Source organism: Mirounga angustirostris, unplaced genomic scaffold (genome assembly GCF_029215605.1).
Source record: "Mirounga angustirostris isolate CCGP_5_RB_7025 unplaced genomic scaffold, mMirAng1.0.hap1 SCAF_11, whole genome shotgun sequence".
Taxonomy (NCBI): Eukaryota; Metazoa; Chordata; class Mammalia; order Carnivora; family Phocidae; genus Mirounga; species Mirounga angustirostris.
Window position 1 is genome coordinate 73,250,255 of NW_026991719.1, and position 24,886 is coordinate 73,275,140.

The following is a 24,886-nucleotide window of genomic DNA, read 5'->3' on the forward strand; positions in this document are numbered from 1 at the left end:
CAATTAACTCAGGAAAGTATGCAACCCTTTATCTTATTTCCTAAGCAGAAATAGTATTGGGAATTATTTTTTTATTAAAAAAAGTATGAGAGTTCCTTCTGCCTAGGTGATCACCTCCTGCTTTGATTTTGGGATCAGCAGCCTAAAATTAATATTTTAAGATAATAAATAAAAACATAAAATCTTAAAATAAAGAAAAATACTGAAAAAGCTTTTTTTTTTTTTTTTTTTAAATCTTGGCACAGAGGAAGCGGGAAGTTACTTAGCAGGGTTCCGGGTTTCCTCACGCCCCGCCCGCCCTACCACAGCTAAATGGTTTTCGTCCTTGGGTCGGTCTGTCCTGCGGAGAGCAATCCACGTCCATGGTCCCTGCTCTGCCCGCCCGCTGCGCATCTGCCCTTCTCCTCTGACTCCGCCCCGCATCTGTCCGGAACCGCCTCCCGCCTGAGCTGACCCAGTGCGTGTCTGCCAGTCAGTCCCTCCGGACCTGCCGCGAGTCTCAGACTGCTGAAATTACCGCGCGTCACTCGGTCCGTACCCGGTGGGCATCTGGGGTATCTGGGCGGTCTCCCGTCTCCAGCGCGTGTGTCTGTCTGTCTGTCTTTCTGTGCGATCTAATCCGCCGTCTGCAGCCTGCCTTCCGGCCCCAGCGCACCAAGTGTTTAGTCTGCCCTTTTGCTGACGCTGAGTGTGTTTAGCGGCCTTAGTTAGCTGAGAGCCCGCCTGAGACCGGCCAGGCAGCCGGCGGAGGAATACACGTTTCGCCCCTGCCCATGTTAATAGAATTTTAAGCCAACAGGAGCTCTAGGCCTATGTTTATGCAGAAAACAGGTCTCGAGGCCTCTGTCTGCAATGCTGGATGTGGGGTGACAGCCAGCTGCCTGATGATTTCTTACAATTAAATGGGGAACAGGAAATTTCTTTCTTCTACTGGCTTTTGAAACAGATTTTAAATCTTAATGGGTGGAAATTATAAGTCCCCTTAGAACAGATTCGTTATTGGGATGCATTTTTGTCTGATGTGTTTGTTCTGAACCTGCTGACCAGCTGTTTCTGAACTTCATTTTCTCAGCCTCAACAGTGATTCTGAGTCTGCTTTTAGCTTCCTTCTCCTTGGCTTTCTTCTGTTTGTGAACAGCTGCTTGGCCCATAGCTTAGAGAAATCAGCCTTCTTTTCTCTCCCAAGAGAGCCACCTCCCTGTACTCAGAAAGATGGGGAGTGGAGAGCCTAATCCTGCTGGCAAGAAAAAGAAGTACCTAAAGGCTGCCCTGTACGTGGGTGACTTGGACCCAGATGTCACGGAGGACATGCTTTATAAAAAGTTCAGGCCTGCTGGCCCTCTGCGCTTCACCCGAATCTGCCGTGACCCTGTCACCCGCAGCCCCCTGGGCTATGGCTATGTTAACTTCCGCTTTCCTGCAGATGCTGAGTGGGCCCTGAATACCATGAATTTTGATTTGATTAATGGCAAACCTTTCCGCCTCATGTGGTCTCAGCCAGATGATCGCTTAAGAAAGTCTGGAGTTGGAAATATATTCATCAAAAACCTGGATAAATCTATAGACAATAGGGCCCTTTTTTATTTATTTTCTGCTTTTGGGAACATTCTCTCATGCAAAGTCGTATGTGATGACAATGGCTCTAAGGGTTATGCCTATGTGCACTTTGACAGCCTGGCTGCTGCCAACAGAGCCATCTGGCACATGAATGGAGTGCGGCTTAATAACCGCCAGGTGTATGTTGGCAGATTCAAATTCCCAGAAGAGCGGGCAGCTGAAGTCAGAACCAGGGATAGAGCAACTTTCACCAATGTTTTTGTTAAAAACTTTGGAGATGACATGGATGACGAAAAACTGAAGGAAATCTTTAGTGGATATGGGCCAACTGAGAGTGTTAAGGTAATAAGAGATGCCAGTGGGAAATCTAAGGGCTTTGGATTTGTGAGGTATGAGACACACGAGGCTGCCCAAAAAGCTGTATTAGACCTGCATGGAAAATCCATCAATGGGAAAGTTCTATATGTAGGGCGAGCACAGAAGAAAATTGAACGATTGGCTGAGTTAAGACGAAGATTTGAACGGCTGAGATTAAAAGAAAAAAGTCGGCCTCCGGGGGTGCCTATCTATATTAAGAACCTGGATGAGACCATCGATGATGAAAAACTGAAGGAGGAATTTTCTTCCTTTGGATCAATTAGCCGGGCCAAAGTGATGGTGGAAGTAGGGCAAGGCAAAGGGTTTGGTGTTGTCTGCTTCTCCTCTTTTGAAGATGCTACCAAAGCAGTGGATGAGATGAATGGTCGCACAGTGGGCTCCAAGCCCCTGCATGTTACCCTGGGCCAGGCCAGGCGCAGGTGGTGAGAATAAGAATGCTCAATTTGTTTCAGCCTTAAGCTGGTGCCTACTTAGTTTGGGCTACTTTGTGATAAGAGGTTATTTTATTCCAGGTTATTTTTTTTTAAGTGAATATTTTCTTTTGGAAAAAAAAAAAAGTAAAACTAGAAAACCTTGTTCATTTTAGTGAAGAACGTAATTTCTAATTGTAAAACTGTCATTTTGTACTATTTTTTGATAAAATATCCTTAGAAATATGTAGAATAAAATTCATCCCTCCACATACTGTTTTTTTTCCTAAACCAGTCCAGGTAAGGTAATTGGTTGAACATAGGTTCCTTCCTTATTCCAGTTATAATACTAATGTAATTGCTTCTGTGAAAATATTCTCAAGATGGACATTATTTCTGAATCTATCACACATAAAACTTCTGACTTTCTTTTTGAGAAATCAGTAGAGCAGGCGAAAATGTATGTGATCCACTTAACATTTGTGCATAATTTTACCTTATTATTTAAAGTGAATGTTATTTTAAAGAGATGTGAGTTTCTTTATTTATACTTTTTTTTCCCCTTTTCTAATATATTGTGGGCATACCACAGAGTTGGCAGTGACTTTGACTAAGTGTCGGGAGTTTTCTTTAACTTCATGCCCAGAGAAATAAACATATTGGTGTTTTCTCAATCAGTACCTTAGGAAACTAACACTTAAAGCATTATTAAAATGAGTTTCACCTTAAAAATCTGAGAGATTTAATATATGAGGACGTCTAAGGAGCATTCTTGCCACTCATTTTTTTAAATTCTTTAGTAGTATAGATGGGTCATGTTAAAATAATGAAAAAGATGAATAAGTGCACTGAATTGCCTTTACCTATAGATAATTTTAAAATTTTACCTCCGCCTCTATAAAGTGTCAATATAAGGGTAAATAATCCATATAGTGATGTTGAAAAACTACATTGAAGAATATCTTCAATATTAAACTTGTCATTATCTCTTGTAAATTTTTTAATACATCCCTGTGATAATATTCACATATGTATCAAAAGTAAGGAAAACCTTGCCTCTCTTGATTAAATCATATGCCTCCGTCTATTATATGAGAGCTATTAATCCAGTATGGTTCTCTTTATGTCTGGCTGCTTGGAAGTTGTGACAAAATGTTCTGTTCTATATTGCAGTTACATTATTTAGCCTGTAATTTCTTGATTATGGATTTTCCATATTTTACTTGTAGTCCCCTCTTTTCCCCACCCATCTACCTTCCATCCATATTATACTTACTTTTATGTTTTCTTTAGATTGCCTTTCATTTAATATGTGGGTGTTCAAATCCATTTTGGAAGTAGAGAAATTATTACTTAATTTGTGTAAAACTTAAATAATTACTTTTTAAAAATAGGATTCACTCATATCACAGATCCAACCGTAAGAAAATGTTTTGTCTCTATTCTTAATTGGCTTTTATTATGTTATATAGAAATCTTAGGTTACATACATAATGCAATATAAATATATAATTTTATTAACACTTTTGTTAGCTATGTGCCCATAAAATAATGGGAAAAATCTGTTTCTGTGTAACTGTTTATCCAGAAATTACATTTATATTCATTATCAAGTATTTTCAAATGGAAATCACTGTTTTTGTTGATCATATACATAATACATGCTCATTTAAAAAATGTACACAATGCAGACATTTATAGAGAAGTAAAATTTCCACAGGACAGAGATAACCACTATTAGTGTTTTCAATGCATACATATACTTCCATGCCCTTTCTCCTATGTATACACACAATATTTTACAAACAAACAGAAAACATACTATAGGTACTGTGTTTTGTTAAATTGTAAACTAAAACATAATCTTTTTATGTCAATAAATATCGATCTGTATCATCATTTTAGTGACTGCACAGTATTCCATTATATGGATGTACTATAGATTAAGTAGCACATTATTGAATAAGATTTATGTTTTTCAATGTTTTCTACATCTATAAACAATGTTGTGATTAACTTCCTTGCTTAAAACAGTATGAGTTATATGAGCTTGAGAAAAAATATCTATAGCATATAAAAGCTTAAGTCTGCTAGAAAAATTAAAATGCACATTATATTGATATATGTATCAAAATTCTGAAAAAAACATTCAAGATATATTCTTTACTTAAATTGACAAAAGTAAAACTAAAAACTAATGGGATATAATTTTTCATATTTTCTGAGCCCACTTGCTTTATACCCTTGTGATCATTAAAATATATGAAAACAATGCAAACAAATAAATTTAAAATAGTTACTTTGGTAATTATTTACCATACGTACTCTCTACTCCTTTTTACCCATTACCAGTTTTTATTTAAATTTATAATCTTGAAGTGTTAGTGTTAACTTAAAACCTTGACGAATGCTTTGATTCAGTATAAATCACGAAAGATTTCTAGTAGGTAAAAATCTTCAAGTATAAGTATTTAATACAATTTGGGAAATTATTCAAGTATTTTAATAATAGTAAATAATAGTAAATAATTACTATTTTCAAGAAGTCAGACAGTATAAATAAAGGACTAATTAAAATATGTCCAAGGACAGTTAAAACATACGTTAGGACACTGCAAAATAGTCAAAAACTCTAAATTTAGTTGGTAAAAAGGGGGAAAAGATAAAGGAAAGGTAATCTCTATTTGAACACAAACACCTCGGTAGTTTTCCAATCCTGTGCTTTTCATTTTTAACTACATTTAATAGACTAATAATTAAGGCTTCGAAGGGGGAGCAAAACAACTGAACAGCTTAAATTGGTGAAAAGGCATTAAAAACATTTCCTAGCACAAGATAATTAGTAAAAATTAGTAAAACAATACCATCAATTTTCATGGTAAACTTAAGAATGGACTGTTCAACACAAGTTTTTTGTTTTGTTTTGTTTTTTGTTTTTTTAGCTTTTAAAAAAAGTCACTGTACAAACTTCAGATGTACCCAGGGAGAAGAAAATTAAGAACATTGCTTTGTGGGGTGCCTGAGTGGCGCAGTAGGTTGAGTGTCTGACTCTTGGTTTCAGCTCAGGTCCTGATCTCAGGATCCTGGGATAGAGCCCTGCCTTGGGCTCTGTGCTCAGTGCTTAAGTTTCTCTCTCCCTCTCCTTCTGCCCATCCCCCCCACTCTCTTTCTCTCTCTCTAAAATAAATAAATCTTAAAAAAAAAAAAAGAATGTTGCTTTGTGATTGTAAACCATCATATTAAAGGTTATTTTGGTGAGACTTTTCTGTACAGAAAATGTCATACATACTGGTGCCTTTCTGGTTGTATCTATGGTTAAGGGGAAAAAATAAAATGTTACATGTGTAAGATATTTTCAGCACAGGGGAAAAATAACTAAGAATACTGTGTCTTTAAGGGAATATTTAGGAATGGTGTGAATACCATCTTACCTATAAATGGCCTAATTTAAGGGACTAGTCAGAAAGTATCAATAAATGACTGAATATAGATGATACATGTGTTCCCAGCACCTACAGTAATACCCAGAGTTTAGTTAGCATTCCATGATTAGTTGTTGAATTATCCCTCCATTTGTTTGCTTTTCAATTCTCTTCTCAGAATTTCACAAGAGAAATGAATTACAGAATAAGCCATTTTTATTAAATTTCATCCCATGAAGAAATAATTGAGAACTGATTAGTTACATAGATTGCTGCTTCTAACATAGTGTTACTGGTGACATAGACTAGTGCTTATACCATTAAGGTGTTATCAATACTTTATACTTCTCATGCTTTCCTTTTCATTATTGTTCAAGAATTGATTGATGAGTTTATCTTAGACAAAGCTTCTAAGAATTGGCAAACTCAAATGAAAGTCTATTTGTATAGAAACATTTTTTAAATAAATTAATGGGATGTTGCTTCAAGACCAAGACTATTCCACAAGGTCCTGCTCCTACATTAAATCAAATGATTGCAATAACCCCTGAAAGACTAATACTAATGCATGTGAAATTAATTGTTTCTTACATGTTTTAGGGCATTACTTCCCATAAGTATGACCTAGCAAATGGTTTCTTGGAGCCTCAAGAAAGTTAATGTATCTCACTTGGCTCCAAAGGATCATGGTAAGTAGTTAGATAATCTAGCTACCACTGGAAATCTGAGAAAGACCTAAATCAATGTACAAATACTGAGGATATAATTACTATGAAACTTAAAAAAAAAAAAAAAAACTCCAAGTACTTTCACCCTCAAAAGTCAAAGTCAATTTTAAAAGATTTCCCGTTTGGCAACCAAAAATGATTAATGTTTGCATTAAATTTCTCAACAAAAGTTTGGAGCCTTTGTATTTTATTTAATTAAGAAAATATTAAGTTCTTTAAAAAGACATGCAAGAGAAGAGATGAATGAGGATATATGTCATGACTGTCTCAGTTATCAGAGTAAATTAGTTTCTTTGTTTTAGAACTAGTAAGGGAAATACCAGATGTTGGCATCTTTTGCATAAACAGTAAGCCTTCTGTAATGTAGAATAAATAATTTTACAAGTTTGGAGATTGGTTTAAAACTTCCAAAAGGGTAAATTGTACTTTTGGGAAATCAATGACTTTTTAAATCAATATTTAGGAACATTTAAAAAGTAATTTTAAGCAAATTTACACAGGATGGCAAGCAACTCCTTTTTTTAAGCAAATTGACATACTAATTATATTAGTTTCAGGTGCACAACATATTGACTCAACAATTCTATACATTACTCAGTGCTCACCATGGTAAGTGTAGTTACCATCTGTCACTGAACAATGTTATTACAAAATTATTGACTACATTCCCTATGCTGTACACTTCATCTCCAGGACTTACTTTATAACTGGAAGTTTGTACCTTTTAATCCCCTTCATCTATTTTATCCATCTCCCCTCTGGCAACCACCCATTTGTTCTCTGTATTTAACAATCTATTTGTTTATTTGTTTATTCATTTGTTTTATAGATTCCACATATAAGTGAAATCATATGGTATTTGTCTTTGATTTAATTAGTATAATACTCTGTAGGTCCATTCACGTTGTTGCAGATGGCAAGGTCTCATTCTTTTTACAGCTGAGTAATATTCCATTGTGTATATATACCACATCTTCTTTATCCATTCATCTATGGATGGACACTTGGGTTGCTTCCATATCTTGGCCATTGTAAATAATGCTGCAATAAACGTAGGGTGCATTTATCTTTTGGAATTAGCATTTTCACTTTCTTTGGGTGTAAACAACTATTTTTTTGTTGTTTCAAGGGGTTTTTTTTTTAATTAATTAATTTATTTATTTATTTATGAGGGACTGTGAGAATGAGAGAGAGAGCATGAGCAGGGTGAAGGGCAGAGGGAGAAGTAGACTCCCCGCTGAGTGGGGAGCCTGATATGGGGCTCAGTCCCGGGATTCCAGGATTGTGACCTGAGCAGAAGGCAGATGCTTAACTGACTGAGCCACCCAGGTATCCCTGTTTCAAGTTTTTATTTGAATTCCAGTTAGTTAACAAATAGTGCAATATTAGTTTCCAGGGGAATTTAGTGATTCATCACTTACATATAACACCCAGTGCTCATCACAACAAGCGCCTTCCTTAATACTCAACACCCATTTAACCCATCCGCCTGCTCACCTCCCCTCCAACAACCCTCAGTTTTTTCTCTATATTTAAAAGTCTGTTGTATGGTTTGCTTCTTTTTTTTTTCCCCTCTTATGTTCATCTGTTTTGTTTCTTAAATCCCACATATTAGTGAAATCATATGGTTGTCTTTCTCTGACTGACTTATTTCACTTAGCATAATACTCCTTCCACGTCATTGCAAATGGCAAGATTTTATTCTTTTTTATGGCTGAGTAATATTCCATTGTACATATATAACACGTCTTTATCCATTCATCACCTGATGGACATTTGGGCTCTTTCCATAATTTGGCTATTGTTGATATTGCTGCTATAAACAGTAGGTGCATGTGTTCTTTTGAATCAGTATTTTTGTATCCCTGGGTAAATACCTAGTAGTGCAATTGCTGGATCATAGGGTAGTTCTATTTTTAACTTTCTGAAGAAACTTCATACTGTTTTCTGGTGTGCCTGCACCAGTTTGAATTCCCACCAACAGTGTAAGAGGGTTCCCCTTTCTCCACATTCTTGCCAACATCTATTGTTTCCTGTGTTTTAAATCACCTTTCTGAGGATTTTGGACAGACTACATACCTGAGTAAAACATAGAGAAGAATTTGCAAGCTTTTCTTTTCCAGTGCTTTAGGAAACACAAAATATATGTCTAATTTATTTTATGGCAGAGAAACTTATTATATATTAATTTCCTTAAATAAAGGAGTAAATATCATACTTTTTGTGATGAAGGGAAGATTTTTTACAATATGGTAGGAATGGTGACAAAGTTATGAAAGTCAAGAGGAAGAATATGTTTTTCTCTATTCATTAAAGAATTTTTTTAAATATATGGGGTTTATGAATTAAACAAAGGATAATTTAAAAAGGGACATAGATACACCATACAAAGTTACTGCAATGTTACTGACTGTATTTTCTATGCTGTACTTTTTATCTCCAGGACTTACTTATTTTATAACTGAAAGTTTGGATCTCTTAATCCCCTTCACCTATTTCACCCATCCCCTAATCCCCTCCCTTCTGGCAACCACCAGTTTGTTCTCTATATTTAAGAGTTTGTTTTGTTTTTTTGTTTTGTTTTGTTTTGTTTTTTAAAGATTTTTTATTTATTTGACAGAGAGAGACATAGCGAGAGAGGGAACACAAGCAGGGGGAGGGGGAGAAGGAGAAGCAGGCTTCCCCGCGGTGCAGGGAGCCCCATGCGGGGCTCTATCCCAGGAGCCTGGGATCACGACCTGAGCCGAAGGCAGACGCTTAACGACTGAGCCACCCAGGCACCCCGAGTTTGTTTTGTTTCGTAGAATACACATACAAATGTAATCAGATGGAAAAAAAAATAAAAAGGGACATGGATAAATAAAAAGTAATTAGAATGTTACAAACATTTAAGAGTAAAGGCAGTAAATGTCTGCCTGACTTGATATTTACTTTAAGATGAAGTATCATGAATAGTTTTCATTTAGTTTGTATGGTTCTTCTTTTTTATTGAAGATTCATTAATTTATTTTAGAGAGAGAGAGACAGAGCACAAGTGAGAGAGGCAGAGGGAGAGGGAGAAAATCTCAAGCAGACTCTGAATTGAGCATGGACCCCCACGTGGGGCTCTATTTCATGACCCTGAGATCATGAGTCAGATGCTTAACCAACTGTGCCACCCAAGGCGCCCCTGTATGATTATGCTTAACATTGATTTGACTACTACAGTAATAGTAACCCTCAGGAACTTTTCATTTATAAGTGAATTTCTTTAAAAAAATCATCAGTGCTAATCTTCTTCTCTCTACTCTCTTATCTTCATCACCTTATCTCAACTCCATCCTTTGCTGAACACAGACGTTTTAATAAGGCATTTTTAGTTTACATAGTTTGTCTAAACATTACCTCAAACATTTCTAGTAGATGTGTGTGTATGCAATTTTGTGCCAATTTGTTGAAATAAAATTTCAGGACTTGCATGTTAAGCCACAGTAGATGGCAGAACATGTACTGTTTATATATGGATGAGTGTATCTAGCTGAAGATATTCTTCTTAAATGTAAATATCAAAATGATGCCAATTAAGCCAACAACAAAACTATGGGCTCTGTTTGGGATTGTGTTTTCATAATGTATACATGCTCCAGAGCATCTGAGTACCAAAGAGGTAATACAACTAGAACTATATATTGCTAATGTGGTAAAAATTTTGAGATGTGAAAGCAACATCCCAAGCATAACAAGAAATGATCTAAGAGACACTAACCAACTTTTCTCAAGTGGCATCTTAGGCAATTAAAATGAACTATATGTAGCCCTTAGTTGTTTTATGGGGATATACCACAATAATGTAAGCCCTCTCAGTCAAAGAGTAAAAATACATAGGAAGATACAGTTTTCTGAAACTTCTATTATATTTTGATATACATGAAAAAAACTGTGATGATTGAAAAGCATGGATGAACTAAGTATGTCTCCCACTTTAGTCTCCAAAAGAAAAATAGTTTTACTTCAGACAGAATGATTTTCTTAGACCACTGGGTCATTTGCACTTTTAAAAATTTTTTTTAGGTTGTGAGAGATGCATATATATATTCTATTTTAATGCTCAAAGATAAATATGTCTCCTCAAATATTCTATTTATAAGATGAAATATAAACTGAAAAACAGTGTCACAACTTTTCCTCAACAACAAGTTTCATCTATAGAAATCATTTAAGCTGAGTTTCTCATATAAGTAATTGAATGTTTGAAATTGTATCTCTAATCTGGGGCCAAGGATTTAGGGCTATAAGAATTGTGTTTTAATTCACTGGGATCATACATTTTTATTTTTATTTTTTCAGATTTCTTTTTTCCCAATGTAGGGCTTGAACTCACAGTCCTGAGATCAAGAGTTGCACGCTCTACCAAATGAGCCAGCCAGGCACCCCATGGGATCATATATTTTTAGAATATTGTCTGGTAGAACTGTTTATCTTGCTTAATGTGCAAAGGCAATCTATCAGGTTTCTGAGTGAACTTGAAAATGTAATTAACTACTTGAAACAATATGGAATTTGTCCCTAAAAAACAAAATCAAAGCTCATTGAATAACTAAGAACACTATATTAAATAATTTTAGTCAGTATTAGAAATTGAATTAAAATAGAATAATTTCAGATGGATTGGAGATACATGTTTTGAAACACAAGAAACACAAGAAATAAATTAATACTAATTAATACATTGTCTCCAGAAAGAGAACTTGCACAAAAAATATGTAGAAGTGAGTATTGGACACAGAAGGGCAAAAAAGCCATGGAAATCCTTCACATCTACTCAGGGAACCCATATTTCTCCGATGCACCATTAGTATAAACAAAAAAGGCAATGAAAATGTCAAGAAAGTAGAGAAAAGAGGAAAGGTTTGGTTCTTAGAAATATGAACTAGGGGCAACCTGTATAAATTTCATTAAGAAGAGTTCATAATTAATGCTTAAAGTTGTCTCTGAAGATAAATTATTTCTTCCTTTCTTATTTTCACATGTACTACCTAAAACTTTCAGGACTTCTCAGAATTATTTTTTTAAGATTTTATTTATTTATTCATCAGAGAGAGAGAGAGCACAAGCAGGGGGAGCAGCAGGCCAAGAGAAGCAGGCTCCCCGCTGAGAAAGGAGCCCAGTGCAGGCTTCCATCCCAGGACCCCAGGATTATGACCTGAGCTGAAGGAAGAAACTTATCTGACTGAGCCACCCAGGCATCCCAGGACTTCTCAGAATTCTTATTAAGGTATTTCAGCAATAAATTCTAACAACAATGACTCTGGAATGTACTGTAATGTTTTGATTTTTTAAAGCTCCTTATGTTTTGTTGTTTGTACTCAAATGTCACAACATTTTGTCTTTCCCAGGTGCATTGGTAGATTTCTAAATTGACTATGACATAAATAGTATATCATTTCTATCAAAAATTCAAGGTTTGCATGGTAATTGGGGTGGGAGGTGGTACTAATTCTAGCAAAATTAAAATCCTGTGGTTTTTTTTTTATTTTTTTAATCTTTTAAAGGGAGATTGGATGGATGGATGGATGGATATGTGCATACATACATATATACATAAAATAATAAAGAGGGAATAAAAAAGGAGATAAGAATTGATGTATGGAACCCAAGAATAATGATGCATCTATCTATCCCTATCATAGAGGTTCAAATTAAGAGTTACAGACCTCCTAGACCAAAAACAATGTTTTGGTTCCCCAACAGTGCTGTGTTCCAATGGATGATGACTGCACAAATGGTGACAGGTGGAAAGAATCATAGACAAGTGTGGTCTCTGTGGCAATTCATTCCAATGAGATCTTTACAATGAACTGGTATTTACCAGCATGCCAGTGGTGAAGTACAGGCCCAAATGTAGCTCAAAGGCAGTACTAAAATTTGCACAGTGCAAGTTGGCATTCTGTTTTTTTGTTTGTTTGTTTGTTTTTTATTTAGTTCAGAGTGTATCAGAATTACCTAGGGTGTCTGTTAAAATTGAGATTCCTAATACTCATCCTTGGCTTACTGAATCAAAATTGACGTAGGAGTGGTGAAGGTAGGGTGAACAACAAAAATCTACATTTTTCTTATAGCCTCTGAGTAATTTTTATGCACTTAGGAAGATCTAGAACAGGAGTCAGCAAACATTTTTTCTGTTAAGGCCAGATAGTAATTATTTTAGCCTTTGGGGGAACAAAAAGAAGTAACATCAAAGATATTATGCGGATACTTACATATAAAAAAAATCCCATACATTTTAAAATTGGCACAATTCAAAATATAATGATGACAATGATAAAAGAGTATTCTTTGGTAATAAAATTCTAATGAAAATAATTTGAGAGATTACATTTAGCTTAATTAAGGTTCAAAGTTGTTTTTTCCAATCATCAAATCAATTGTAAATGTCTTCATCTATCAAAAGCCTTTTTTAGCTTGCAGGCTATATGAAAAAAAGTGGCTGTCCAGATTTGGCCTGCAAGTTATAGTTTTTCAACCCCTGATTTAGAATCACTGGCATAGATACATTGGCCTATAAAGTATTTCCCAAGGTTAGCTACTTAGAATAAGTAATAATTATAATATAAAAAACTTATTAACTGATATAATTCAGTAAAATAAGTTACAAATTAAGTCAAGTAAAACAGTAATGATAATAGTCAAACCATATATGTGCTAGAACATAGTACAAGTGGCTCATTAGGAAAAAAAAATCTAAACCAATGCTAGATGTTGAGTATCTGAAATGATCAGCTCATGAAAAGCATCTCAATTTAGTAAGAAAAATGTTATATACATAACATGTTTATATTTGTGTGTGTGTGTAAAGACTACAGTTACATCGAGACATTGAGTAATTTTCTTTGGTTATAAAATTATAGGTGATTTTTGTGGTTTTATTCTTTTTCCTTATTTATATTTTCTAAATAGTTAAAACTAAAATGTAGAATGTCTTTAATAAAGAAAACTATTTAAAATATTATTACAAAGATTTTATAATAACTAAACTCTTAATGTCCTTACCCTCTAAGTCTACTCTTCCTGTATCTTCTTCATCTCAGTAAATGGCAGCTCCTTTCTTGGTGTTGGGGGCCAAATACCTTGGAGTAATTATTAACTCTTTTCTTTTTCTCACATCCCATATCCAGTCTGTCAGGAAATTATAATGTCTAAGTCTTGAAAGTATACTCAAAATCTTATGACTTATTATCCCTTTTTATTGCCAATAGCTTAGTCTGAACCACCATCATCCCTTACCTAGATTATTTCATCAGTCTCCTAACAGATCTTCCTGCTCTCACTCTTTTCTTACTATACTCCATTCACAAAACTGATTGAGTGATTCCTTATAAATATAAGTTGGATTAGGTAACTTCCCTGCTTTCAATGTCCATTGGTGGTCCTGCTCACACTGTGAAGTTCAAACTCCTTACCAAGACCTTACCTTGCTGATTAAATATCTTACTCTTCTTCCCCTCACTCACATCACTACCACCACGTTGTTGCTTCAGTATTCTCAGATAGCAAGCTCATTCCTATGTCAGTTCTTTTGTTCCTGCTGTGTCCCTTCACCTGGAGCTCTCTGTATCCAGATATTTGCATGGCTCATTCTATCAATTTACTTGGTCTCAACTAATATAATACCAAATAAGAAAGGCTTTTTCTGGGGTGCCTGGGTGGCTCAGTCGTTAAGCGTCTGCCTTCGGCTCAGGTCATGATCCCAGGGTCCTGGGATTGAGCCCTGCATTGGGCTCCCTGCTCTGCAGGAAGCCTGCTTCTCCCTCCCCCACTCCCCCTGCTTGTGTTCCCTCTCAGGCTGTGTCTCTCTGTGTCAAATAAATAAATAAAATATTTTTTAAAAAAAGAAAGGCTTTTTCTCACACCTTTGTATATAATTGCAAATCCTGCTCCCTTCCTGAACTCTTTATTCCTCTGACTTAACCTACTTGATTTTTCTTCACAGCATGTAAAAACGTGATATATTTTATGTTTATTTCCATTGTCGTTCCTTACCCCACTACCACTAAACTGTATTCCAGTGCCTAAAAGAGTGACTGATATGTAATGATAGTAAATAAAATCTGTTTAACAAATGAACTGCATGACTTAATAGAATGTAACATGAAAGAGTGATGATTATATCATAGAATATGGCAGAATGAATTTTGCTAATAATCAAGCAACAGCAACATGAAAACCTTTCCACAGAGAACAAAAAAGCAATGAAAAGAAATTCAACAAAATATTTATAGTGCATATGAGGCTGTCTGAAATTAGAAACAATATGTATTTTTCTTACTTTTATATTTTTTGGATATTATAAATTTTATTTAATTAATAGATATGGTTTTATAATGGATAAAATTGATAAACTTTAAAAGTTCTTAAAATGGAATAAATAAAAAATTAAAGCTCAATAAGTTTGTCTAGATTAATATTTTATTCTTATATTTCTCTTAACCAGATGAAAATTGAAAGGCAACTAGAAACAGGTAAATATTCATACCAATTATGCCAGATCAATGGTTACAATTTTTAATTTTGTATAAAGAAATTGCACAAATCAATATAAGAGCACATGGGCAAAAGTTTGTGGGGGAAATATACAGACAACTTGAAAGAAAAAGAGGCAAATAATAATTGTATAGCAAACATGTGACAATAGCCAAGGTAACTATTAAGAAATGCAAATTTACTGAGATACCATTTTCACTTCTCAAATTAGTAATACTGAAAAAATAAGTCACTGTTGGTGAGACTGTAGTTAAAACAAGCACTCTCAACTATTGCTAATCAAGGTTTAACTTTCTAAAGCTTTTTAAAAACTATTTTGGCAATTTGCTTATGTATCCTTAAAGTCGTTCATAGCTTTTGAACAAGTGATTACCATCCTAAAACCTGCATATGTACAGTTCTCCATTATGCTGTAAATTTCATTTTCAAACCCTCATTAAAGATCTCTGGAGTAATTTCCATGCCTCATCACTCTCCTAGGGCCATGAGAACACCCCACTCTGTGCTTTATGTCGGCAAGTTTAACTATTTCATGCTAGAAAAACTCACTTTCTTCAAATATGGCCTTCTCTTACCTATCTGCTTTTCTCAAGGAGCTACCTCTACCACAGAGCAGAGATCATAGAAGGCGTGCAGTACCTATTTGTTAATTGAGTAATTGAAAACACACATCCTGTTTCTCTTCTGATTGTTGGTTTTCTATTGTTAGAAATGGAGGATAATATTCAGAAAGAAGGGAGAGACTCAAATGAAATTATCATCTGCCAACCCAGAATTCATAGCTTTACCTTGATTTTAAACTTTCTTCTATGTTGGCTTCCAAATTACACCAAATATTTATTGGATCATTTAGGCCAAATAAGCTTGTTTGTACACACATGCATGTGGGTGTGTGTATGCGTGTGTGGGTGTGTTTGATTATATGTGTTTGTGTGTTTGGGGAAAGGGAGGATTTTCGCAGTTGTCTGGTCAAAGTAATTACAGTACTTGAACCAGTTATAGGAGTAGAGATAATCGCCAATATGACTTCAACATTTACAACAACTCAGAACTGCAAGGGAAAAGAAATGAAAATTTAAAGGTTTTACCAAATGAAATATATTTTGAACAGAATAAAAGTGTTAAGGAAAAACCATTATTGAAAGAAATAATTTGTGTTTTCACCCAATATGGAAGGAAACATAGTATTTTATATAATCTGTCCAAAAAAAAAAAAAAAAACACAAATAGCATAAAGATACTTGAGAATGAAGTTAATGTAGATGTTATCCTCAATAGGTATCTGTAGTCATTTGTAAAATGAATTATTTTAACCAACAGAGCAACTTTTTTTTTTTAAGTTTGTATTTATTTATTTGACAGAGAGAGACACAGCGAGAGAGGGAACACAAGCAAGGGGAGTGGGAGAGGGAGAAGCAGGTTTCCCGCAGACCAGGGAGCCCGATGTGGGGCTCGATCCCAGGACCCTGGGATCATGACCTGAGCCGAAGGCAGACGCTTAATGACTGAGCCACCCGGGGGGCCTCCAGAGCAACTATGGATAAACAAATCAAGCATGTCATGAATCTATTTATAGGAATGACAAGAACTGAGACAAATGGTTATATTTGCTGCAAAGTAAGCAGAATACTTTGGTACTTATTTTTATCTATCTAAAGAAAGTTTAGTAGTTAATTAAAATGACACCTCATGTATCTTTTTCTTCACCTGTATCTATTTCTAAACTATATTCTATTTACAAATTTCTATTAGTGATAGGGAAAATCACTTCAGTAAATATAAACTATTGGCAATCTTTTTTTCCTTTTAATTTTGAAAATCACCTAAGTTTCTCTTTATATTAAAAAAAAAGTTTTAAATAGAATGGATTTTTTTTTTTTTTACCACTAACCATGATAGCATATGTAGTCTTGCCCAATCGGTCATTAATTCTCTCTTATTTGATAGTGTGTTTGACAACAAACACAGTGTATAATTAAATTCAGATTTTTTGTTAAGTTGTAGCCTAGGGTAAATCAGTCACAGTGCTTTTAACTCCTTGTACCATTTAAAGCTATGATATAGTTTATCTTATCTATGAGTAAAAGGTTTGGGTCCTTTAGAGGATGGAGGGATAATTATCCTTTAGTAATTGAGGAACGGTATTCACAAAAATGTTAGAATGACCAATAATGCATGTATATTTTTTTCCTAAAATTAGGCCTACACCAATAAACATGAGTCTATAGATCTTTGTCTTTGATACATCAAATAATCTTCACTTTCCCAATTTAAGTATGGGATAGAAAGCTCCACTATAAAATTACTCTGATAGGGAGATGAGCAACTATCTAAGTAATTCGCATATGTGCTCAAATCAATTTTTTAAAATCTATATGCCCTTCTCAAATTTGTGTTATACTTCCAGAAATTAAATCTTTGTACAGTAAGGTTTTATTTTCCTGCCCCTATCTTACAGTATTAGTATTGGATTGATGATCAGACCAGAAAAGCATCTGTGACTACCATTATATCCTGAAGGGATTTCCAAGCCCTGTTCTTCTTAATATCTATATATGCCTAGCTTCGTCCATAATATTAAATCATTCTTTATGGCTAAGGAAGCCTAGGGTAACCTGTTGTTACTATGTGGCTATATACCTGTGTACATCCAAGAATATCTACATAGACCACATTCATGTATTCTATGAAAATGCACCAATATAAAGAAGTCCAGTTCTTTTTGAAAAGGTTCAGTGCTACATAAAATTAAGCAAATTTAGCATACACAAGTATAACTAAGAAAAGGCTAATTCAAAACAGTAAAAATAAAGTTAGTAGTAAAAACACTTCAGGGTTAGTAAAGAGTCCATCAATAATGAAATAAGTGATAGACTTGATGATTTCACACATAGACTGTTTCCATAACATTTTGGAATTCACTGCATTCCCATTTAACATTAACACTATCTTTAAAGATGTCTCCATTTTTTTTTTTAATTCTAAGTCAACCTTCTCAGAAGAAGAAGTCAAGAATTATGCTATAACCATTTCTATCTGACAGTGTACCATTTGTTTTAGGTAGTTCAGTAAAACATAAATAAATACATAAATGATTGTATATATGTATGTGTATATAAAGGGAAAATGACTAGAAATAAATAAAACTATTATGTACAGAAGATATAATTTTGCAGATTAGAAATACAAATAAATCTGCAAATAAACTATTAGGATAAGAGTGCCTGGGTGGCTCAGTCGGTTAAGCACAGGACTCTTGATTTTGACTCAGGTCATGATCTCAGGGTCTGAGACTGAGCCCCACATCTGGCTCAAACTCAACAGGGAGACTCTTTGAGATTCTCTCTCTCCCTCTCCCTCTGCCCCTCACCCCCACTCATGCTCTCTGTATCTCTCTCAAATAAATAAAATCTTTAAAAAATACTATTAGGGGGTGCTTGGTTGGTTCAGTTGGTTGGGCATCTGCCTTCCACTTGTGTCATGATCTCAGGGTCCTGGGATGAATCCCACTTCAGGGTCCCTGCTCAGTGGGGGAGTCTGCTTCTCCCTCTCCCTCTGCCCCTCCCCCTGATCATTCTTTCTCTCTCTGTCAAATAAATAAAAAAAATCTTTAAAAAAAACTATTAGGATAGAAACTAGATTTCTTTCTTTCTTTCTTTCTTTCTTTCTTTCTTTCTTTCTTTCTTTCTTTCTTTCTTTCTTTCTTTCTTTCTTTCTTTCTTTCTTTCTTTCTTTCTTTCTTTCTTTCTTTCTTTCTTTCTTTCTTTCTTTCTTTCTTTCTTTCTTTCTTTCTTCTTTCTTTCTTCTTTTTTTTATTCTTATGTTAATCCCCATACATTACATCATTAGTTTTAGATGAAGTGTTCCATGATTCATTGTTTGTGCATAACACCCAGTGCTCCATGCAGAATGTGCCCTCCTCAATACCCACTACCAGGCTAACCCATCCTCCCACCCCCCTCCCCTCTAGAACCCTGTTTGTTTTTCAGAGTCCATCGTCTCTCATGGTTCGTCTAGATTTCTGATATGTACTGAATATAAGTTTATTTTATTTTTTTATTATGTTGTTAGCCACTGTATAGTACATCATTAGTTTTTGATTTAGTTTTGATCAATGATTCATTAGTTGCGTATAACACCCAATGCTCATCCCTAGTACCCATCACCCCATTACCCTATCCCCCCAACCCCCTCCCCTCTGAAACCCTCAGTTTGTTTCCCAAGGTCCATAGTTTCTCATGGTTCATCTCCCTCTTTGATTTCTCCCCCTTCAGATTTCTCTCCCTTCCCCTATGGTCCTCCATGCTATTGCTTATGTTCCACTTATGAGTGAAACCATATGATAATTGTCTTTCTCTGCTTGACTTACTTCACTTAGCATCTCCTGCAGTTCCATCCATATGGATGCAAATGGTAAGTATTCATCCTTTCTGATGGCTGAGTAATATTTCATTGTATATATAAACCACATCTTTATCCATTCATCTGTTGAAGGACATCTCAGCTCCTTCCACAGTTTGGCTATTGTGGACATTGCTCCTATGAATATTGGGGTGCATGTTCCCCTTCTTTTCACTACATCTGTATCTTTGAGGTAAATGCCCAGGAGTGCAATTGCTGGGTCATAGGGTAGTTTTGTTTTTAACTTCTTGAGAAACCTCCATACTGTTTTCCAGAGTGACTGTACCAGCTTACTTTTCCACCAACAGTGTAAGAGGGTTCCCCTTTCTCCACAACCTCTCCAACATTTGTTGTTTCCTGTTTTGTTAATTTTGGCCATTCTAACTGGTATAAGGTGGTATCTCATTGTGGTTTTGATTTGTATTTCCCTGATGGCTAGTGATGTTGAGCATTTTTTCATGTATCTGTTAGCCATTTGTATGTCTTCTTTGGAGAAGTGTCTGTTCATGTCTTCTGCCCATTTTTTTTGACTGGGTTATTTGTTTTTTGAGTGTTGAGTTTGAGAAGTTTTTTATAGGTCCTGGATATCAGCCCTTTATCTGTAGTGTCAGTTGGCAAATATCTTCTCACATTCTGTGGGTTGACTTTTAGTTTTGTTGACTGTTCCCTTTGCTGTGCAGAAAGTTTTTATCTTGATGAGGTCCCAAAAGTTCATTTTCGTTTTTGTTTCCCTTGCCTTTGGAGACATGTCTTGAAAGAAGTTGCTGTGGCCGATGGTAAAGAGGTTATTGCCTATGTTCTCTTCTAGGATTTTGATGGATTCCTATCTCACATTTATGTCTTTCATCTATTTTGAGTTTATCTTGTGTATGGTGTAAAAGAATGGTCCAGTTTCATTCTTCTGAATGTGGCTGTCCAATTTTCCCCACATCATTTATCGAAGAGACTTTTTTCCATTGGATATTTTTTTTGCTGATTTGTCAAAGATTAGTTGACCATAGAGTTGAGGGTCCATTTCTGGAGTCTCTTATCTGTTCCATTGGTCTATGTGTCTATTTTTGTGCCAATACCATGCTGTCTTGGTGATCACAGCTTTGTAATATAGCTTGAAGTCAGGCATTGTGATGCCCCCAGCTTTGTTTTTCTTTTTCAACATCCCCTTGGCAATTCAGTGTGTTTTCTGGTTCCCTACAAATTTTAGGATTGTTTGTTCCAGCTCCTTAAAAAATGACTATGGTATTTGAATAAGGATGGCATTGAAGGTGTAGATTGCTCTAGGCAGGATAGACATTTTCACAATGTTTATTGGAAGAATAAATAAAATAAATAAATAATTAATTAATTAATAATAAATAAAATAAAATAAAATAAATTCCATCTTTTAGTGCCTTCCTCAATTTCTTTCATAAGTGTTCTGTAATTTCTAGAGTATAGATCATGTATCTCTTTGGTTAGCTTTATTCCTAGATATCTTATGGTTTTTGGTGCTATTGTAAATGGAATTGATTCCTTAATTTCTCTTTCTACAGTTACATTGTTAGTGTATAGAAAAGCAACTGATTTCTGTGCACTGATATTTTATCCTGCCACATTGCCAAATTGCTGTATGAGTTCTAGTAATTTGGAGGGGGAGTCTTTTGGGTTTTCCACATAAAGTATCATGTCATCTGTGAAGAGAGTTTGGCTTCTTTGCCAATTTGGATGCCTTTTATTTATTTTTGTTGTCTGACTGCTGAGGCCAGGACTTCTAGCACTATCTTGAACAATAGTGGTGAGAGTGGACATCCCTGTCGTGTTCCTGACCTTAAGGGAAAAGCTCTCAGCTTTAATATAAAATTATTGTCTTTCTATATGCAAACAAAAAATATAAATTTAAAAGTATACCATTTTGGAATAGCATGGAGGACATTAGGAGAAGGAAGGGAAAAATGAAGGGTGGGGACTCGGAGGGGGAGATGAACCATGAGAGACTATGGACTCTGAGAAACAAACTGAGGGGGCGCCTGGGTGGCTCAGATGGTTAAGCGTCTGCCTTCGGCTCAGGTCATGATCCCAGGGTCCTGGGATCGAGTCCCGCATCGGGCTCTCTGCTCCTTGGGAGCCTGCTTCTCCCTCTGCCTCTCTCTCTCTGTCTCTCATGAATAAATAAATAAAATCTTAAAAAAAAAAGAAAAGAAAAGAAACAAACTGAGGGTTTTAGAGGGGAGGGGGTGGAGGGATGGGTTAGCCCAGTGATGGGTATTAAGGAGGGCACATACTGCATGGAGCACTGGGTGTTATGCACAAACAATGAATCATGGAACACTACATCTAAAACTAATGATGTAATGTATGGGGATTAACATAACAATAAAAATTAAAAAAAAACCCCAAACTAATGATGTTTGTATGGTGACTAACATAACATAATAAAATTTTTTTAAAAGTATACTATTTTATATAGTCCAAAAATATCTAAGTAGAAAACAACCAACAGAAAATTAGAAAAATTAAAACACTTCATTGTGCATTATTAAAACATAAATAGATGAGATATGTACAATGTTCACAAATTAGAAGGCCTAATATTCAAAGAAATTATACAAAATTGATTTCTAGGTTAAATGCAATCACAAATTCCCAAAAATTTTTTCTTATGTGGAACTGGATGAGCTGATTTTAAAATTTGTATGGGAGAAGTGGTTGTGCAAGAGCTGCTGCACACCTAGCAGAGCCTTTGTCCAGACAGCAGCATGAGATGCCCTGAGCTCTCTGCCTCCCCGATCAAGTTTTTTAATGAATTGGTTTACACTTGGAGGCCAGAAGTGTTCTGTTATCTGGGACTCACTGCTATAGGACGTGGTATTTACAATGGATCTTCATACCAAGAATACTGGTGGAACTCCCACGTTCAATGTCACTGTCACTGTGACTGCCAAGATGCTAGTCCTGCTGTTGGGCAAAGAAGGTGTCCACGGTGGTATGATCAACAAGAAATGTTATGAAATGTCCTCCCACCTACAGCATTCCCAGTACTGACCTCGCCTCATCCTTTCCCCCACCACTCCCCACTGCTTTTGCACCCCTTTCCTTCACACACACACATTTTTTTAATTTTTTGTGGCCTGCATCATTACCCCACGCCCCTTATAGGTGCCAAAACCACATGGACTAGGGGCTTGGGGCTGGATGTATGGACACCTGCCCTAACCATGCCCTCCTGTGTGTGGTTGGAAAACTTTTTTGTGTTGGGGGTTCTTTCTCAGAATAAAAAAAAACTTTATTTTTTTATTTTTTTATTTTTTGGGGGGGGTTCCGCATTTTTTATTTTTTTATTTTTTTATTCTTATGTTAATCCCCATACATTACATCATTAGTTTTAGATGAAGTGTTCCATGATTCATTGTTTGTGCATAACACCCAGTGCTCCATGCAGAATGTGCCCTCCTCAATACCCACCACCAGGCTAACCCATCCTCCCACCCCCCTCCCCTCTAGAACCCTCAGTTTGTTTTTCAGAGTCCATCGTCTCTCATGGTTCGTCTACCCCTCTGATTTCCCCCACTTCATTCTTCCCCTCCCGCTACCTTCTTCTTCTTCTCCTTTTTTTTTTTTCTTAACATATATTGCATTATTTGTTTCAGAGGTACAGATCTGAGATTCAACAGTCTTGCACAATTCACAGTGCTTACCAGAGCACATACCCTCCCCAGTGTCTATCACCCAGTCACCCCATCCCTCCCACCCCACCCCCCACTCTAGCAACCCTCAGTTTGTTTCCTGCAATTAAGAATTCCTCATATCAGTGAGATCATATGATACATGTCTTTCTCTGTTTGACTTATTTCACTCAACATAATACCCTCCAGTTCCATCCACATCATTGCAAATGGCAAGATCTCATTCCTTTTGATGGCTGCATAATATTCCATTGTATATATATACCACATCTTCTTTATCGATTCAACAACAACCACAAAAATTTGTATGGAACTTCAAAGGGTCAGGAATAGTCATGATAAATTTGAAAACAAAGTATGGTGGGAGAAATAGTTTTGTCAGATATCAAAACTACATAAACTTGTAATCAAGGCTATAATAGAGTTGTAAAAATTAAAATGGTGAGTTAAGTATTGAGCCTAATAGATTAATAGAACAGAAAGTCCAGACTGTTACTTTCACACACTTATGGAATGAAATTTGATTTATGAAGAGAAGTTACACTGATAAAAATATATAAGACATCTTGTCCTATTTATTTATCATATATGTTTATTACACAAGTGGTGCTGGAAAAATATACATGTGGAAAAATAATTAGGCACCATATACCATACCCAAACATCAATTCCAGGTAAGTAAAATACCTACATTTATAAGGCAAGACAACAAAGCCTTTTATTTATTTATTTATTTATTTATTTATTTATTTATTTATTTATTTTTATTATGTTGTTAATCACCATACATTACATCATTAGTTTTTGATGCAGTGTTCCATGATTCATTGTTTGCATATAACACCCAGTGCCCCCTTCAGTACGTGCCCTCTTTAATACCCACACCAGGCTAACCCATCCCCCCAAACCCCTCCCCTGTAGAATGCTCAGTTTGTTTCTCAGAGTCCATAGTCTCTCACGGTTCATCCCCCCCTCCAATTTCCCCACCTTCATTTTTCCCTTCCTACTATCTTCTTTTTTTTAACACATAATGTATTATTTGTTTCGGAGATACAGGTCTGTGATTCAACAGTCTTACATAATTCACAGTGCTCACCATAGCACAACAAAGCCTTTTAAAAGAAAATGTTATTGGCTCCTGTGTGGTTCCATGGATTGAATGTCCTACTCTTGGTTTCCACTCAGGTCATGATCTCAGGGTCATGATCTTAGGGTCATGAGATTGAGCCCCATGTTGGGCTCTGTGCTGGGCATGGAGCCTGCTTAAAATTCTCTCTCTCCTCCTTCCTCTCCCCTCCCCATCCTGCTTGTGCTCTCTCTCTCACTCTCTCTCCCTCAAAACAAAACAAACAAACAAAGACAGGGGTGCCTGGGTAGCTCAGTTGTTAAGTGTCTGCCTTTGGCTCAGGTCATGATCCCAGGGTCTTGGGATCGAGCCCTGCATTGGGCTCCCTGCTCAGCAGGAAATCTGCTTCTCCCTCTCCCACTCTCCCTTCTTGTGTTCCCTCTCTTGCTGTGTCTCTCTCTGTCAAATAAATAAATAAATAAAATATTTAAATAAAAAGAAGACAATGTTAGAGAATATTTTTGTAATAATACCTTTATAAAATTTACATGGCAGAATTCATGATATCTGAAGCACCACAGAGAATTTCAATCCCCACTAATGTCAACTGAGTGCCTAATTCACTTAAAAAATAGATAAAATAATTGGATCTAGAATCCTTCAAATTACACTGTACTGTCAAAGAGACTGAGAATTTAGCTGTAATTTCTTATGTTCATGAAAGTAATCTTAATGTTACTATCAG

At 35.7% G+C, this 24,886-nt stretch overlaps 2 protein-coding genes and 1 pseudogene across 3 annotated transcripts in view; all 3 read left to right on the top strand.

The window, feature by feature from the left end:
* The first annotated feature begins 393 nt into the window (after nucleotides 1-393).
* On the top strand, nucleotides 394-6,998 carry PABPC5 (poly(A) binding protein cytoplasmic 5). Of its 2 annotated transcripts, none has more exons than XM_064574324.1 (2): nucleotides 394-530; nucleotides 1,073-6,998. In XM_064574324.1, exon 2 carries the CDS (start codon nucleotides 1,213-1,215, stop codon nucleotides 2,359-2,361), a length of 1,149 nt encoding a protein of 382 aa, XP_064430394.1. In that variant the 5' UTR covers nucleotides 394-530; nucleotides 1,073-1,212; the 3' UTR covers nucleotides 2,362-6,998. The 2 variants fall into 2 exon arrangements, with proteins under 2 accessions (XP_064430394.1, XP_045736144.1); XM_045880188.3 differs by having other exon boundaries at nucleotides 433-530; nucleotides 1,187-6,998.
* A 4,615-nt stretch (nucleotides 6,999-11,613) lies between these two features.
* Nucleotides 11,614-24,886, top strand: part of PCDH11X (protocadherin 11 X-linked) — a 583,424-nt gene continuing 570,151 nt past the window's right edge. Inside the window, exon 1 of the mRNA XM_064574318.1 lies at nucleotides 11,614-11,749. The gene's annotated coding sequence lies outside the window, so the exon portion shown is untranslated. The remainder of the gene's footprint in view (nucleotides 11,750-24,886) is intronic.
* The window catches only part of LOC129045959 (NADH dehydrogenase [ubiquinone] 1 alpha subcomplex subunit 5-like), a 40,774-nt pseudogene continuing 27,503 nt past the window's right edge, over nucleotides 11,616-24,886 (top strand).